The sequence below is a fragment of the Carassius gibelio genome, chromosome B1, assembly GCF_023724105.1.
Source record: "Carassius gibelio isolate Cgi1373 ecotype wild population from Czech Republic chromosome B1, carGib1.2-hapl.c, whole genome shotgun sequence".
In the NCBI taxonomy this organism is placed as follows: Eukaryota; Metazoa; Chordata; class Actinopteri; order Cypriniformes; family Cyprinidae; genus Carassius; species Carassius gibelio.
Genome location: NC_068396.1, coordinates 28,809,362 through 28,828,964, shown reverse-complemented (window position 1 = coordinate 28,828,964; position 19,603 = coordinate 28,809,362). Strand labels below are relative to the sequence as shown.

General features: G+C 34.5%; 1 protein-coding gene across 1 annotated transcript in view; it reads left to right on the top strand.

The window, feature by feature from the left end:
- LOC127948339 (VPS10 domain-containing receptor SorCS1) overlaps nucleotides 1-19,603 on the top strand; it is a 148,701-nt gene that overhangs the window by 107,378 nt on the left and 21,720 nt on the right. The window contains exons 8-18 of the mRNA XM_052544761.1: nucleotides 65-154; nucleotides 1,494-1,673; nucleotides 4,388-4,534; nucleotides 6,621-6,723; nucleotides 9,966-10,042; nucleotides 12,136-12,227; nucleotides 12,511-12,618; nucleotides 14,499-14,616; nucleotides 16,390-16,523; nucleotides 18,450-18,563; nucleotides 18,812-18,983. Of these exons, the coding sequence (XP_052400721.1) occupies nucleotides 65-154; nucleotides 1,494-1,673; nucleotides 4,388-4,534; nucleotides 6,621-6,723; nucleotides 9,966-10,042; nucleotides 12,136-12,227; nucleotides 12,511-12,618; nucleotides 14,499-14,616; nucleotides 16,390-16,523; nucleotides 18,450-18,563; nucleotides 18,812-18,983 (1,335 nt within the window). The remainder of the gene's footprint in view (nucleotides 1-64; nucleotides 155-1,493; nucleotides 1,674-4,387; nucleotides 4,535-6,620; nucleotides 6,724-9,965; nucleotides 10,043-12,135; nucleotides 12,228-12,510; nucleotides 12,619-14,498; nucleotides 14,617-16,389; nucleotides 16,524-18,449; nucleotides 18,564-18,811; nucleotides 18,984-19,603) is intronic.

The following is a 19,603-nucleotide window of genomic DNA, read 5'->3' as shown; positions in this document are numbered from 1 at the left end:
CAAAATGTTATTTCTTTCTAAAGCGTCTTTGTCCTGTCTATTTGTGATCCCTCCATTACCCAAGGTGTCAACCGGCGGTCGGCCAATCTACTACGTGTCATCCAGGCGAGATGTGTTTACACCCATGAAGCTTCCCAAATACACCCTTCCAAAGGTAGGGTAGCTCATTCACACTTGCTCGACACAAAGTCAGAATCTGCTACGCTGTGACAGAGTAAACAGTCATTTCTATTTCAGACCCAGATCACCGTGTCCCTCGATGTTAGCCTTTGAAGCTTTAAACCTTTACAAATTCTGATTTTTTTCTTGCCGGCATCTGGCAGGCTCTTACTTCTGAGTGAGTGAATTCGGGGACGCAGATGCTACCAAGGTCCCTCGCCTCTCACGATGCTGTGTTATTATTCAAAGCTTAAAATCTGCTGCGCTCACATGACAATTAAACATGTTTTATTCAATCAAGCTCTCGGCGCTCCTCTAAGCACACACCCAGTCTGGGGTAGATGAAATTCGCAAACTGCCAGCATGTGGTTTTGTTGCATTTGCCCAACTGACAAGCTCGATTTAGGCCTAATAAGAATATTTGCTGTACGCCGGAGCTGTGAGCAAACCAGGGCAGGTGAGAGTAGGGTCTGATACTGATTATTAATCGGATTCAGCTCAGTGGGGTGAAACCGCCACTGCTCTCCGGCTGTCCCCAGCCGTCCCGGTAAATACATTCATATTCAATCTCGCTTGATTAGAGGCAAAAATCACATTAAAGTTAAAGTCGTCCTCCTCTGATATATGCAAATGAGAAGGGTAAAGGTGTTTTGATGCTTGAATATTAAAAGCCACTTAAGTTTTAATAGTTCTGCCTCCTTTTTCTTTGTGATGATAGAAAAGACTGAACAGAGTTGTTAAATCATCTGAATGGCTCGGTTATGAACCGCACAGGAAATTCAGTCGGCTCATCAAGAGAATAAAAGGCAATTGAAGTTTAGAGACTTCCGTGGCAGTTTTATTGACAAAATGCACATTGTATCAATATTAAATACAGATATAGACAGCTAGATAAAGGGAAATTATTGTACAACAACAGTGACAATATCATATATTGTGAAATATTATTACAATTTAAGATAACAGTTTTTTTTTAAATGTCATTTATTTCTGTGACGCAAAACTGCATTTTCTGCATCATTACATCTTCAGTGTCACATGATCCTTCAGAAATCATTCTTATATGCTGTTTTGCAGTTTTTCTTTTTTTTTTCTTTTTACATAATTATTATCAAATAATGTCTTATACAAAACTGAAGTCATGCAGCTATACTGGTCCGCACCTAAGTGCATCAATCATAACCCACTATTATAAAACGCTCCTTGTCAGTTTTATAGACTTCTTTATTGACATGTTTATGCCAACATTTGGATAATGCCGGAGGCAGAATATTCTTTTGTCAAATAAATCACAGATCCGTCTCATGAAATATCTTTTCTATTTTTTTCCCCAGGATCTGCATGTGATCAGTACAGATGAGAACCGGGTCGTGGCGGCAGTTCAAGAGTGGAACCAGAATGACACTTACAACCTGTACGTGTCAGAGGCCGGAGGCGTTTACTACACGCTGGCTTTGGAGAACGTCATGAGCAGTATGGGACCAGAGGGAAATGTCATGATAGATCTATATGAGGTACATCCCTCTACAACACAACAGTGTCATTTATTTTCCACACAGTGCTGAGACAATATCACTGCTTCATGTTCACATTTCTCTGGATATTAAAGCATGATCAAATTGAATGCACTAATTAATGCTAATTGGGTGTAGTCCTAATTGATTTAATAGCAGTGCTAATTAATTAAGTTATTCATTACATGACTATCAGTGGATTATTTAAACAAGGAACCCAGAATACTCTCTGTGCATCTAAATCTTTGGACACAGTGTTAAATGTTTTTTTATGTATATATTTTTTTACAATGTATATATTATTATGTTAAATAGATGGATGGATGGAACATGCTGATTTTAACCTCAGTCAATATTCATTATTTTTGGTACACTATTATTAACAATGATTATTATCCATGTAAAAAAAAAAAAAAAAAAAAAAAATCTTTTGGAATCATTAACAATGATTATTATCCATGTAAAAAAAAAAAAAAAAAAACAGAAATCTTTTGGAACATAATTAATGTCTTTACTGTCCTTTTTTGGTTAAAGTATTATTATTATATAATTAATATTTTATTACATATTTATTACTTAACGGCTGAATAGTAGTGTATACTTTTTTTACAAAAGTGTTTAGCAGCATCTGTTTTCAGTGTTGATAATAAGAAGAAATGTTTATCGGGCACCAAATCTGCATTTTAGAAGCATTTATGAAAGATCATATGACGCTGAAGACTGTACACAATTAATGACTGTTGAAAATAAATAAAAAATTGTCAACCAGTAAATGTCATAATATAATTTTTTTTTTTTTTTTTTTTAATAAATGCAATGGTTATGATTATTATAATTTTAAAAGAAAACAAAAAGAAAGAAAATCACATTTTACTTAGATTTCAGAACACATATGGGTTTATAAAAATATTAGGGCCGGGACTCGATTAAAAAAATGAATCTAATTAATTAGAGGCTTTTTAATTAATTTATCGAAATTAATCGCATTTTAATCGCATATAAATATTTGACCTGAGAACAGTGAGAAGTAATTTTTTTTCACATGGATTTATAGTATACCATTGAATAATGACTGAATACATAAGCTTAAGCAACAAAATATTGTTTATTTTTGTTCAACCAAGTCTAGCAGACCAGTGCAATTTTTGCCATGAAGTGTATCAATAGCATATTTAGAAACAATTTAGAAATAGTACATTTCAGAAATTCAGGAAGCTTATAGGTGCTGGAACCTTCTGTAAAGTGTTTTTTTTTAAGTAAAACACAATACTGTCAATTATATTCAGAACATTGGAAACCCTGACTATTAGAAAACATCTCTCTGTTGCTTCAGAGGCCATAACATACTAAGTCCAACTCTCAATAACCTTGGCCAAAACAATAAAGAGTTCAACATAAACTGTTGCATCAACAAAATAATATATAGTTCAACATAAAGTGTAAAGTCCACGCTAGCTGCTATATGTTTTGCGTTGAGGTGATACTTGAGGCTCAATGTGCTGCGGTGATATGCGAACGCTAGTTGGTGCTTCAGTATAATCGGTCCGCCGAAACTCATCCAGTGAGAAACGTTCCGCGGTTCAAAAATAAGTTATAAAAAATGCGGGAATTTTTTTTTTCTGTAATTAATTAATCTTAGTTAACGCGTTATTTTTTGCGTAATTAATTAATCTCAATTAACGCGTTAAAGTCCCGGCCCTAAAAAAAAAAAAAAAATATATATATATATATATATATATATATATATATATATATATATATATATATATATATATATATATATATATATTTAATTTTAATATATCCCGGTAAACACTTAATGTGTTTGAGTGTGTGTGTGTGTTTGTGGTGTTAAGACTACAAACAACTAAACAACTGGATTGGAATCTAAAAACGATTTTGCAGCCTGTCTGAACAAAAGTTAGTTTCCTGTCCCTGGTGTACTATTGACCTTCTCAGCATTTAACTCTGATCAATGTCTTTCCAAATACCTGAATGCAACAAGATACCTTACAATCTGAGAGCAGGCAGGGCTTTGGAGTGCTTTTAGTTCCCAATTTTTTATAGCACTACAAACTGGTCTGATAGCTCTGCCAAAGCTCTGACTGAAGCCAGCGAATTAGGGTTTGGGTGTAGACAGCTCATCTCCTGAAGAATACCCCAGATCTCTATTCATACACCTCTGGAAGGAACAGCGCATGCAGCCGTGCATTGCAACAGAGGCCAGCAGGTGTCAAGCTATCTCCTGATCAAATAATTAAACTGTTGATGATAGCAACCCCCATAAAATCACATTTGGCCCTCGGATAGGCTGAAGAGTCCAGTGACTTGATTGAGGTCGCCACCTCCGTGTAACATATGCTAAAATCTCAGCCGGTGGCTAGATTGAAATATTCGTCAATTATTGAATAGTCAGTGCCCTTCGAGGCCCATCTCTGGCTGCCTCTCCTCCTCTCTAGTGCTTCCTGGCCCTGAAGAGATGTCACTTCTGTTCAGGACAGACATGGATTACCTTCTCATTCCCTTACAAACTCCCATTCCACACCAATAGATAGACCAGGAACTGCTGTTCTGTATGTACGGAGCTTTTTATGTATTTTTTTTTTCTCTCTCTCTTTTTTTCTATAGGAGGAAAAGGTGTAACTTTAGGGATATGGTTATTAGTGATTTATCTCTTCATCATTATCTTTCTTTGTTTATGTGCCCGTCCCTAGGTGGCAGGAATAAAAGGCATGTTCTTGGCTAATAAGAAGCTGAATAATGAGGTGAAGACATACATAACCTATAACAAAGGCCGTGACTGGAGGCTCCTGCAGGCTCCCTCGGCTGATCTCAGAGGAAACCGAATCCATTGTATGCTGGTGAGTGGACTTGTGGGAAAGGAAAAAGACATTCATAAATGAGCTTTATGAGGACAGTGAATACTTTCACAATGGCAACTTACCAGATTTTAGCTTTAGAAGCATTAAACAAAGAGGGAAGTTTCTTCAGCTATAAGCATTTTAGTGTATGTCTCGGGGGTTGATTTTTATTACATTGTATAAAAATTATTATTATTATTATTATTATTATTATTATTATTATTATTATTATTATTATTATTATTATTATTATTATTTCCCCTTAAATTAATTGTACTTTCTAACCAAGGAGACAAGGGTGTCAAAGAGGATTATAGATGAAATATGAGAATGAACAAAAAGAAAAAAAAATCTAATAATTAAACAAATGACCTATTGGTGAATAGCATATTTAATTGCGTGTATTTTCCAATCAAGCTGTAATTTTGTTAACTGATGTAAAAGGTACGAACCCTTTATTTTATTTTATTTTATTAATTGTTATATATATATATATATATATATATATATATATATATATATATATATATATATATATATATATACATTTTGTTAAAATTATATAATGTACATCATTGAACGCTATATATACTTTGTTTATATATACTATGTTCTTTTTGGTGATTAAAGCTATAAAAAATGTTTTCATTAATTCAAATAAAATATAAAAGATTAAGCATTTTTGGCTTGGAAACTAACTGAAATTTAGTACAAAACAGAGGTACAAAATTACTGAAATAAAACATTAAATGCAAATGTCAAAAAAAAAAAACTGATGAAAAATAGCACATAACAAATTTACTAATTAAATTAAAATAATAATAGTATTAATTAAAAAGCTCATTCAAAATATGCGATTCTAGACGAAAAATGCAGTCATAAGGGTAAATTAAAATAATAATAATAATAATAATAATAATAATAATAATAATAAGTTGCTAATAAATAAATAAGCTTTCCATTGATGTATGGTTTGTTAGGATAGGACAATATTTGGCTGAGATAAAACTATTTGAAAATGTTGGAATCTAAGGGTGCAAAAAATCGAGATATTGAGAAAATTGCCTTTAAAGTTGTCCGAATGAAGTTCCTGGAAATGCATATTAATAATCAGATATTAGGTTTTGATATATTTATTGTAGGAAACTTACAAAATATATTGATGGAACATGTTCTTTACTTAATATCCTAATGATTATTGGCATAAACAAAAAAAGCAATGTATCGTTGGCTATTACTGCAAATATACCTGTGCTAAGGTCAAGGAGCACATATCAATAAATACTATAACAATAATGTATAACTAGTACTTAAAGCACGCTCTTTGAGATGCATTGGAAATGTTCCTGTGATGTTCACGGTTGAACATGAAACAAATAAAGGCAGGAAAACTTAGTTTTGAGAATGTGTATTTAAAAAAAAAACAAAAAAAAAAACACTCATGTTACATATGGTCATACTTGATTTTTTTGGTATTTGAAACAATTTTGCACAATGGCTCAATAATAATAATAATAAAAGTAATAAGTGGTAATATGCCAACAGAATGCACATTCCTGTAGACACAGGTGTTTGGATGAGGTCTACGTAATCAATGCTGCTAGTCATTTCAAATGACATGACGTATATTTCATTCTGTGGAGATATTTTCCATCTCCAGTGAATGGCCTCCACAAACCCCCAACCCTCCAACCCAACCCCCCCAAGTGCAAACAAAAATAATTACCCTTTGATAAACTCAACTAATTAATAGTCCCACTGCTGGCCTTGCCTTCACCATCCATTACAGAGCTATTTGTTTGAAAATGTCAAAGTTTTAATAAACCCCTAAACAACCCTTGCAACATGTGCTTACCATTGGCATTTCCAGACTTATAATGAGAATTGTGTCACTAAAGGTTATTCCAATCAAAATTAATGTTGGGAAGGGAAAAAAAAAAGTCATAAGCCTTTGCTGTTATGGGATTTTTAAATGGGTTTTTATTCGAGCCCAATCACAATGACAGTTTAGTGGAGGCCACACACTGGGGGTCGTACCGATGTTGAGACCCTGCTTGATTGAGATGATTGTTTGTGTTGCTTCTAGCCGTACTGTTCCCTGCATCTCCACCTGCACGTATCTGCAAACCCATACACATCTGGAAACATAGCCAGCAGAGAGTCTGCCCCTGGAATCATAGTAGCATCAGGTGAGTTTGGGTAAAATGACTGATCCTGATAACAATATTCGTATCTTATTTGTATTCATACATAAAGTGCAAATATGCTCTACTCTCTAAAATTTTAAGGGTAGTAAGAAAAAATAAATAAAACTCTTTACGCTGGTGAAAATAAGTTAGTGCATTGACATATAGTGACGAAAGTGACATGACATTCAGCCAAGTATGGTGACCCATACTCAGAATTCATGCTCTGCACTTAACCCATCCAAAGTGCACACACACAGCAGTGAACACACACACACACACTGTGAACACACACCGGGAGCAGTGTACCCGCACTCACAGCGACCCAGGTTCGAATCCCGCCTTAAGGTCCTTTGCTGATCCTGCTCCCCTCTTTCCACCCAATACTTTTCTGTCATCTCTCCACTTTACTCTCAATAACAAGCACACACAAAAAAAAAAAAAAAAAAAAAAAACATAAATATAACTTTATACGCATCATGATCAATTTGCATCAAGAAAAGTGCTATACAAATAAAATTTAATTTAATTTAATTTAATGTTATATATATATATATATATATATATATATATATATATATATATATATATATATATATATATATATACATAATTTCCTTTCACAAATAAAAATGAATTAATTTCTAAAAATAATAAATGAAAAAAATTGAAATATAATAAATATAATATAAATCTTATAAATCTAATATGTCGGTTTGATGCTCAAAATTTATTTATTTATTGTTAAGCATTTTTTTAAGTATTAATTACTTACAATAAATAAATGAAGAAATTAATAAAAGTCTGACTGTACCACCAAACCCCACCCCCCCCTTTTTTTTTTTCTCATGTATATTTGCGTACCATTAAAGTATACTATTATCTGAAACAAGCACTTACAAATTTAATTTTTAAAATGTAATAGTATTATTAATATTACATAAATGTTTTCCTCATACTGTTTCATTAACAATACTTGTAGTAATTATATAGAACTGTGGTTACTTTACTTTCTTAATTTGGAACTGCCCTGTAAAAATGTGCCTGAAATGTTTCAGATTAAATCTTTAAAGAAGCATTTCAAAGTTGAAGACACATATTTAGAAAAAGATTAATAAAACTCAATACTCGAGGATTATTTGTATTTTTGCTTTGGATACAGACAGGTAGAACAATTGTCTAGATGACAGGTACTGGAAGAAGAAAATACTTTTTAAAGTGTGTAGCTCTTGTATTCTTCCTTAAATCCCTGACATCAATTCGTTTTTTTGTTTTGGAACTCCAAAGGCGAAACATATTTAAATTCCTTTCATCTTGAGCGCTTATGACACTGTTATTGTCGAAGATGTTCATTTTGCGCTCGTGGAGCACAGGCATCTGTATATGGACTATAAACAAGATTAGTGTCGTGCTAGCATAAACAAATGGAAATGCTAAGTGCTACTCTTGAGATTAGCGGCAGAGAGTCTTTGGAGCATTCTTATTATTCTCTCTCCGTCATCTTCTGTTTTCACAACCGACTAACTCTTCCACCACTTCAAACTTCAAATGTTTATTTTATAAGATTGAAAGCGCTTGTGACTTTTTCATTTTACTCCTTCAGGCTTGTGTCTTTCGTGACGCTCGCCGACTATATTGCCTCCGGATGCACGCAGATGAAATATAAATGTCTTGGCACTGTAACTATCTAGATAAGTAATCCTAGGAGGAGAGCGACTATTAGATATTAGGCTCTAAATTGACGTTTAGTTGATTGATTTGATGGCAGAAGGGTTGTAGAGAAGCCACAGACTTTCCTGAGTTGCTTAGCTTATTAGATAGAGAGGTTTTCTAGAACTCCTACTTACCTCACAGGGTCAGACTCTGATTTCATTACACATGATGCATTTGCTGCTGTAAAAAGCTATCTATCTATCTATCTATCTATCTATCTATCTATCTATCTATCTATCTATCTATCTATCTATCTATCTATCTATCTATCTATCTATCTGACTATTTCTATCTATCTATCTATCTATCTATCTATCTATTTTTTGTCTGTTTATCCATCATCCAATCGATCCATCCATCTTCATGTCCATCCATCCGTTGATTTACTTTTCTGTCCATCCATCTTTGTCCATCCATCTTTCTGTTCATTCATTTGTTGATCTGTCCATCCTTCTTTCTGTCTGTCCATCCTTTTATCTGTCCATATATCTTTCTGTCTGTTCCATCCATCCATCCATCCCTCCCTCAAGTGCATGGATTTATCTTTTTATTGCATAAATAGATTTTTTTATTTAATATCTTTAAAATATTTTTTGTATCTTATCCCGCTGGATACAAATCAATCTTTCTGTCCATCCATCCATTGATTTGTCGATCTATTTTTCTGTCCATCCAGCAATCCATCCATCTTTCTGTACATCCATTCATCCATCCAACTATCTTTCTGTCCGCCAATCATTTTATCCCTTAAATGCATATCTTTTCATTGCATCAATTATCATAATTGAACAAAATCCATTTATCTTTCTGTCCATCCATCCGTTGATTTGTCCTTCTATCTTTTCATCCATCCATCCATCTTTCTTTCTTTCCATCCATTAATTTATCTTTCTGTCAATTCATCCATCCATCTTTCAGTCTGTCCATTCATCCATCCATATTTCTATACATCCACCTTTCTGTCCATCATCCATTGATCTGTCCATCAATATTTCTGTCTATCCATTAATCCATCCAACCATCTTTGTTAATTTACCATCCATTCATCCATTTATCTATCCCCTGAATGCATGAATGTATCTTTTCATCACCTCATTTGAATGTTTCTCATTCAAACTTGTTTTCTTTTCTTTTATCCTGCAGTACACAATGGAACAAAACCAAGTAACATAATAGTTATTCTGTCACAGAATACTGCACACACTATAGCATTATGGGAAAAAGGGAAAGAGAGTATATGATATTCTGTAGCTGCCCTTGCATTTTACAGTCCAAAAACATTTATTTTCTAATCTTCAAACTAATCTAGTCATCATTAATAATCACAAACTAATGATAAAATGTAGTCATTTTGGTTAAATGAATGATTAAGAGAAATACAAATCGTGACGAAATCTATAAAACACTTGCCAGCATTTGGAATGATCATTTGGCACAATCCACTCAATCTTCATATTCATATAGCTTTAGTTATCTACTCTCGATCTGCTTCGGTAAGCATGACTGTAATTGTTCTGCTCTTCTCTCCATAGGTTCAATCGGCGCAGAGTTAACGAGCAGCAACGTTAGCATGTTCATCACATCCGACGCTGGAAACACGTGGCGGCAGGTGACTCTGACCATGGGGTGTTCAGCCAGATGAGGGTGGACAGTAATTTCAGCACTGATGCTTATCTTTAAGCGGATAAATCCATGTGCCGCATTTCAAAGCCAATAATCAAATGACACCTTCAGAGAAAACTAAATTCAATGACATATATGATGCCCGTGGGTGCATGTTTGATGATGCGATGTAAATTTATGGGGCCAGCTGTCTAATTAAAATTGGAGAGCTCAAATAATTAAGAGAAAATTAATGTGGCAAAAAGTTAAAGCATGCACGGGTAGGGCACGGGTTTGATGTCATATTTCTTGTCAGTAAGAATTACAATCACTGGGATTTGAGAAATAGCATCATTTCAAGGACAGCAGACCTGTGGTTGCCAGCTTTCATCTAATCAAATTGAAAGCCCTCCCAAGAAGAGTAAGGATATGAAATATTGTCATAACTCATCCAATCTGACATTATGAATGAAAATAACACGAGAACATATGTAATAATGCCCTGAGACACATATGAGCAGGAGTACATAATGTGAAGGTTTTTTTTTTTCTTTAAACTTTGGCACTCAACCACCAAAAATATTTTTCAGAAATAAGCAGTCCTTATTTATCATAGATTTATGTCGATCAAAGCACCCAGGGTCATATGCATTTCTTGGTTATAATGACTCTAGCGGAGCTTGTAGCTCGGTTGATCCAACTTTTCCAGTGTGTTCACAGCCAAAGGAAAACAAAACAGACCCCACACAGTATCCCGCTAACATAAACACTAGCCTCGTAATCATTAGCCCATGAAGTACTTAAGCCAATCAGATGGTGTTTTCCTCCACTTTAACAGACTTGTGTATGCTAAATGTTTGAAGCCCCAAGGCATAAACTCAACAGGAATTCATGTCAGCAAGAATTCACAGCACCTACAGTGCAGTTATCAGAGCTCTGGGGCAAACAAATGGAAACTGCTAATTAGGGCCTCAATTTTCAGTTCAACTTTGCAGTAGGTCAACCTACTGTTGTATCAGGCTGGATTTTCCACTGTAAGGCAATTACTTGTTTCATACATGTTTGCAACTTATAGCGAATATGTAATGATGATTAGAGGGGCCACTGCTTTTAGAGTTTTTTTATTATTCTTATTCTTATTCTTATTATTATTTAGTTCTATATATATATAAAATTATGCTTGTGTTCACTCTTATAAGAAAAGGTACAAAAGCTGTCACTGGGGCAATACCTTTTTAAAAGGTACACTTTTGCACCATGTTTATCTCTAAAGAATGCAAAATAGTAACTTAAGGTACATATTAGTACCTAAAATGAACATTTTAGTACCTAATGGTGCAATTTACTGTAGTACCCTTTAGAAAAGGTACTGTCACAGTTTGTACATTTTCTTCTTTGCTTTTGTATTTTTGTTTTTTTTTGAGTGTGGTCTAATTTATGGAAGTATTTTACTGAAAAGCACAACAGACTTAATTGTAAATTGATTACACAACAACAAAGAATATAAACAGGACAGAATCAAACTGGATGGAAATAAAGGGTTAAAATTTGCTTTTGAATTAGCTGACAGGTTGATTAACGTGTATTAAGTTTATATAATTTTATCAAATAGGATAAAATGCTTTAAAATTGGGCTGTCAAATCGATAAATTGCAATTAATCACATCCAAAATAAATGTTTGTGTTTACATAATATGTGTGAGTACTGTGTACATCTATATGTATATATCAATCATTTTAGATATTATTTTAGAGGGAAAACAACAGCACACGGATCAGTGAGTATTTGCAATTTAATAAATTCATTGAAATTTTACTATTGATATTAGTCAATAGTTTGTCTCATTTAAAAATAAGGCTGTCAAATCAGTTATTCAAGATTAATTCCATACAAAATAATATAATATAATATATTGAATATAAATCAAACACACACACACACACACACACACACACACACATAAATTCACTAAATTGTGATAAAAGGAAATTAAATATTGTTATGTTTTATACTTTATGCAGTATTTTAATACAGTATATAATGAGAATACCAAAATGAATGGAGCAGCACATAATTAATACATTCTTTGTCTATTCCAGATATTTGATGAAGAGTACAGTGTTCTGTATCTGGATCAAGGCGGAGCTTTAGTGGCAATTAGACACACCCCTCTTCCCATCAGGCACCTCTGGTAATCCTACACCAAATCATTACTAATATTCAATGTGTGTGTTCGTAAAACATGAGTAAATGCAATCGCACCGAGCTGACTCGCATAATCACGGGGAGTGTGAACATTCTCATTAAACCCAGTAGACTGTGTAATACTTTTGTCTATGAATCTAGATTAAATGTCGTAAAGGTGCAGTAAAGTCCTGTTTGAATTATTTACCAGCTGTGTGTAGAAATGCAATCTTTTCTACATGACTTTTCTACACTGTAGTTTCAGCTGTGTGCAACTGGTTTCTATACAGGTTGAGCTTTGATGAGGGGAGGGTGTGGAACAAATACAGCTTCACTTCATCCCCACTGTTCGTGGACGGTGTCTTGGGCGAACCGGGCGAGGAAACGCTTATAATGACGTAAGTATGAAGAATATTCATTAGTAATACATTTTGCTTGTTCTGGAATGAGAAAATGGTGCTTGATGAAATGTGGTATATGTGATGAACACTGTAAACCCTGAATGTCCTCAAAGAATCTGAGTAAATTCAAAGTAGTGCTGGCATTGTCACTTTTTCCCTAACTGACATGATTTGTTCTGTTACTGTATGGAAGCCCGTTTACGCCAAAAAGAAAAATTCACAATCGCGATGAAAAAATATGAATATTTTCTCTGAACTGTGAGTTTATTTCTCACAATTTTGGCTTAATAACTCGCAGTGTGGGTTAAAAATTCACAAGTGTGATATAAACTCACAATTCTGAGAAATAACTAATTGTGAGAAATAAAGTCAGAATTGCGAGATAAACTTTGTTCACAGAATTTCAATCTCACAGTTGTGACTTTTTTTCTCATAATTGCAATTTTATCTCGCAGTGACTTTTGTTTTCTCCGAATTGTGAGTTTATTTGTATCTTGCAATTCTGGCTTTATAACCCACAATTGTTCATTTATATCACACATTTCTGCGAGAAAAAAAAAAGTCAAAATTGTGTTTATATCTTACAGTTCTGATTACATAGCCCACAACTGTTAATTTATATCATGCATTTCTCAAAAAAAAAGTCAGAATTGTGCGATAAAAAAGTCAGAACTGTGATAATCGTGAAAAAAAAAAGACTTTTGTTTTATTTATTTTTTTATTCAGTGGCAGAAATGGGCTTCCATAGTTATTACCCTCTATAATACTAAACAGCTTTGTTAGACATGCATATTAGTACCATTTTATCTAGCTCGAAAACAATGTATAGACTGCTTCATTAGGTAAACCTTCCTAGACCCCGGTTGTTCTGGCATTGCCTTCAGAACAACCTTAATTTTTTTTGTGCCATAGCAGCCAGCAAATTGTTGGAAACAATCTTTAGAGATTTTGGTCCATATTGACATCATAGTATCAGACAGTTGCTTCAGATTTTCTGGTTGCAAATCCATGACACAAATCTCCTGTTCCACCACATCACAAAGGTGCTCTATTGGATTGAGATCTGGAGGTCATTTGAATGTGTTGAACTCACAGTCACCTTTCTTTCCCATTCTGATATTCGGTTTGCACTTCAGTAGAACATCTTGACCATGTCTACATGCAAAAATGCGTTGAATTGGTGCTATGTGATTAACTGATTTGATATCTGTATTAAAATTATGTTGTATAACTAAACTTTTTATTAAATGTTATACTTTAAACTTTATATCTTGTAATTATGACTTTAAATTTCTACTTTATTTTTCATAGTTGTGACTTTATGTTACAGTGAAAAATCTGTCATAATTACAGGTTTCATATGATTAAATGGTAATTGTGAAAAAAAAAAAAAAACGTAAGAATAAAATGCTCAGTGATTTGCTTGGTGATAAAAATAAAGCAATTAATGATAAAGCAAATGGTTTATTTTGAAACCTTCCAGTAATGCCTCACCTATTTGAAAAGGCAAATCATTAAGACCATGCCAGTTCTGATTTGGCATCATCCCGAATCCAGCACAACCTCAAATTATTTTGAGAAGTATTTCATGAAGTTTGCCTTTTGTAGGATATTCCTAGATACTTTCTGCTCTCTTTCTGACAGGCCCTAAAAGTGTCACACTGTTCTTGAGTGTCAGACTTTCTCAATGTGAGTTTCAGACTTTTTGTTGACAGTTTGACGCAGGTTTCCACTGATGTGGTTTGACTTGGATAACATTGCTAAGCATTTCCTCTTCCTGTCCGCTCTACATCTTTCTAATCATTAGAGTCAGTGTGCTCTCGATATGCCACTGCTCGCCAGACATACAGCGGCTGACGTTGTGCCTTTGTTTGCAGGATCTTCGGTCACGTCAGTCACCGCTCAGAATGGCAGCTGGTAAAGATAGACTTCAGGTCTATCTTTAACAGAAGATGCATCGAGTCTGACTATGTGCAGTGGGATTTACATGACCAGGTGAGAAATGATTTTAGTATTTTAGCATTTGGTTCCCCAATCTGAATATTTGCCCAAATCATTTTTTTCAAACACACACACGTTTGACAGAACAAAAAAAAAAATAAAAAAAAAATATGACCCAATGAATAGAAAGGTCAGAAAACTAGTTTTCATGTTGAGTTAATATCATCTTAAACCTCAAAATTGTGAACTGTAATTTGTCTCTGTCACCAACAACAAACAAGTTCACTCTTTGTCAGTCATTTTGAGTTATGTTGTGACGTCTTTAACTGAAAGAGCAAATCACGAACGGCTTGCGTCTTTTTAAAGATGTTGTTCCATCCATGCCTCCCTTGGTTGTGGTCGTTACCTGTCTTCTGAGGATGAACACAGTCGTTGTCTTCAGTGTCTGGGCATCTAACATGCAGAAAGTGCATTCATTGATGACTCATGTACCTTTTGTGGGCGAACGAGCATGGCATCGTTGCGATCTCCCTCTTTTCTAAAAAGAGAGGCACCCGCTGCTGCTACCCATCCCGGTCTCTCTGGCTCCCCGGTCTCTCTCCCAAGGGAATCCTCAATGTTGTCATGACATAACGTCTCCGTGTCCTCCACTAGAGAAGGAGGGTTAAGTACGTAACCGAGAAGTTGTTAGCTTTGATTAAAAATCTGAAATAAACTGCTCCAAGTTCCCTCGGGCTCCTCTGTAAAACAAATCTCCCCATCGTCCCATAGGGCGGCAGTGGCTCAGTGGTTCATGTAGGTTGTCTACAAACTGGAAGGTTGGTGGTTCAATCCACCTGACCAAGTGTCGAGGTGTCCTTGAGCAAGACCCCTAACCCCAGCTGCTCCATGCCATGTGGTCTGTTGAAAGCACTATATAAATACAGTCCATTTACCTTCTTAATGCATCACTGTCCTCAACTCAGCTTCTATACTGCATCTCAAGCCTTAAAATTAAAAGAGGCCAGTATAGCCTCGGTCAGATACCTTTCTGCTTTGTCTGATCTTTCCAGCATAATAAACTCTCCACTGAGGCCTGATGCTTTAGATTGCACTAAAGAGTGTTCTGCATTGGCTTTCTGTTTTTTTTTTACAAGATTTTTTACTAACCGGTCCTGACATTCTATCCCAGGGTCCGCTGCTGAGACTATATTTGAACAGAATAATATATATCCCAGAAGCCACGCCAGAAGCCAAGTGTCCTCTCACAGGAGTATAATAGATGTACCTTTATTAGTTGTAAGGACATGGCAGTAGACTGTCCTACTTTAACCTGAAGCCTTGTAGTGCTTTCTATTTCTGTGACAAACTCTGAGAAGCTAAGGCAGACTTGAAGACAACAGAAGTCGACAGAAGACAGAAAGTTATCAAAGTTTGGATGGTTAAAAGTCAGCTTTTGGGGCTGTAGACTACAGTACTATGCTGATGAGATCAAGCCATTCAGTGAAAAAAAAATAAAATAAAACATATTGTGAGAGGCCTGAAATCTTTGACAAAATGAACCCCACAGAGTTCAGGTGTGAGATATGAAATATGGAACGACCAAGTACAATGAGCGGAAACAGTTTTTCCTCTCTCTTTCCTATTTTCTCTCTTCTTCTTTCAAGTCTCTGGAAATTTCCAGTCATTTTTTGTAAATTCAGTGTGATGCACACATGCTTCATTGTTATGAATTATGTGAGAACTAAAATAAACCTGAACGAAAACACCACATGCCAACTTTATTGTAGAAAACATATGTGTGTGTGTATGCATGCATCTATGTTTATGTTGAAATCCTGCTTATAGGGTGACCGCTGCCTCATGGGAGTCAAAAGAGTCTACCGAAAGCTAAAGCCCATAGCCAGGTGTGTTATGGGTAAAACCTACTCTGTCACGATGATATCCGAGCCATGTGACTGCACTGAGTCAGACTTTGAGTGGTAAGTAAACAAGCATTGTTCTTTAAAGATTCCCAATCTGTTGTAAAACAGACCACTTTAACACTGTGATATGTCAATGTGAAAAACCGCAGCAAATTATTATTATTATTATTATTATTATTATTATTATTATTATTATTATTATTATTATTATTATTATTATTATTTATTCTAATTAAATAATTTTACCAATCAAAATTGCATTTAATCAAAAGTGACATTAAAAAGGCATTTATAATGTTATATTTTAATTTAAAATAAATGCTTTACTTTTACATTTACTTTCTATTCATTAAATAATTATATATATATATATATATATATATATATATATATAAACAGAAAATAGAAAATTAGAATGATTTCTGAAGGATCATGACTGGGATATATTAAATTTAAATATATATTAAAAAAGAAAACCCTTTTAAATTGTAATATTAATAATTTAATTGTATTAATAGTACAGTTTCTCTCTCTCTCTCTCTCTCTCTCTCTCTCTCTCTCTCTCTCTCTCTCTCTCTCTCTCTCTCTCTGTATTTTTGATCACATAAATGCAGCCTTGGTGAACAAGAGACTTCTTTAAAAAAAAAACAGCAACAAAAAAAGTTACAAATCGAACTCAACTTTTTAGTGCATGTCAACAGTTGTCTCAAAATAAATTTTTGAAGAAGTATCTGTGAGTTGATATCTTTATGAAATAAGTCTCTCTATCTATAAGTCGTGGCTAGTCCTCACTACAAGATCAGCATTTTCACACGAGTTGCAGTAATTTTCTTAAAGAAGATCTTTGCTATGTGGAAACTAGTCAAGCTGTGTGAAGACGGCTAAATGGAGACAAACATGTTACTTCTTAAAAATCACAGTTCCTCAATAATACTGTTGTCTCCATCTGTCAACCACCCTGTCTTCTGTAGTATTTCACGCCCCACGCTTTGTTGATTAAACCCTCCATCTGTATTCCTAACAGTCTTTGCTCATCATGTAAATGTGGCCTCTCTCCTCATTTCCCCCTGAATTATCAAAGTTATTAATGTCACTGTTCTGGAAAGTTCCAAATTTGCAGGCCCCTCGGGGCCATACAGAACAAAGTGTGAAAGTTGTTAATCAGGGAGTGAAACGCTGTGCGTTTACCAACACAAGCTGGCTACATCTGTGTAGCTTGTCATGGTAATTAGTGTCATTTGTTTTCTTGATTGGGGTGCTGCGTTGCATTGTAGGACAAACAACTTCGGCTTCTGTTGTCTGACAGTTAAGTCTAAAAATAAATGAATTAATATAAAAGTGGATGCCGAAAGTATTTTTATGCTGACAAAGATGTCCATGTATTAGAATACATAGATATTTCTTTCTCTGGGATATTTGTTAAATGTTAACATGAAAGAGAAATGCTAGCACTTTAACTGCAGGCTGCTATACAATTTTTATAAATTGTTAGAAATTAAATGTTATATAACTGCAAAGAAAAAAAAAGCTTTAAAGCATGTAACAAGCATTATTATTAAGGAGTAAAATGTCTTGTTAAAGACTTTTCTTGACTTGTCAGTAAGAAAAAAAGATTGAATACATACTATACACTATAATGTCAGTGGCTTTTGCTTTAAATACATATTATTCATGACAGCTATAATTATTTCCATATAAAAAAAAATTGAGAATTATTAATGTTAATCACAGAGAGAAAAATTGCCATTTTGACTTCAATATAAGGCTTCAATAATGTAATAATAATAATTTGACTTCAGTATTATAAAGGCTATCTCAATGTAATTCAACCAACCATAAACTAAAAAAAAAAAAAAGCAGTAGGATTTACTTGAAAACTCAGAAATTGAAAAGATAATGCAATTAGCACACTAAATTAAGCATGGCATTTTGAAGCAGGGAAAATCATGTCGGTTCTCACCGGGTTTTTTTTTTTTTTAACAGTGATTATGGCTTCGAGAGAAGGGCTGATGGGAAATGTACTCCAGCATTCTGGTTCCTGCCCTCCTCCATGTCTCGGACCTGTACTACAGAACACACATTCCTCAACAGCACTGGGTGAGATCTCATTTGACGCATGCATCTATCCATTAAAGTGATTATTCAGTGTTCCCATTATCATTGATGTTAATCATGTTTGCCATATGCATTCTCAAATGATTTTGATGTATGACTCATTTAAAATGTTGTATGTGTTTTCACTGTCGCAGATAAGTAGGCTAGTGCATTTCAATGTAGCCAACTGATTGTTTTGTATTGGAGCTTCAGAACTGGTTTGTAAATGTGATTTTTGAATGTATGTACAGGTACAGAAAGGTGGTGTCTAATAACTGCACCGGAGGAGTGATGGAGAAGTACACAGCTCGTAGGCAGCTGTGCCCTAGCCAGGCCCCTCGGGGCCTTCACTTAGTGACCAGCGAAGGGAAGCTAACGGCTTCTGTTGCCAGCAACGTCACCTTTCTCGTCTTCCTGGAGGAGGTATAGAAAGATTCAGTGTTTCCTGCACTGCCTATAGGTGACATATTCATACATTATCTTTCAGGGAATGTGAGTTTGCATTCTGAGCAGATAAAAACAACTGCAAAATAATAGCTAGAAAACACATCTTTCCCAATGACTGCTAACAATCATTAGCTATGTTTCCATTATCCCATTGTATGCACATTTTAAAGTATCGCATCAGAAACATGTGATGGAAATGGCAAATTTAGAAAAAAAATCCCTTAATTTACAAAAAAGTTGTTACGCTCGCTAGATGTGGTTTTTAACTTGTGCAAAAAGGGTTAATTCAAGATTCTTATTTGTCACATACATGCTTATAAAGAGAATATATATAACCAGCAGTCAAATGTGAGTAATGTAATTAATCTAATGTGATTAATGAGAGATGTTAATGCATTTTGTTCATTCAGTTCTCTGACTTGTTAAATGGAAACGGTGCTAATTTGAAAATGTTTTATGCCATGTTTCCAATTTTGTGCACAAGTTAAATTCGCAACTTTAGAACAAAACCCATTTATTGTAACCAGTGTAGTCAGTCACAAACAAACAACTCCAGTAACGCTTTGTTTTAAGAACCAATTATCACTATTGACAAG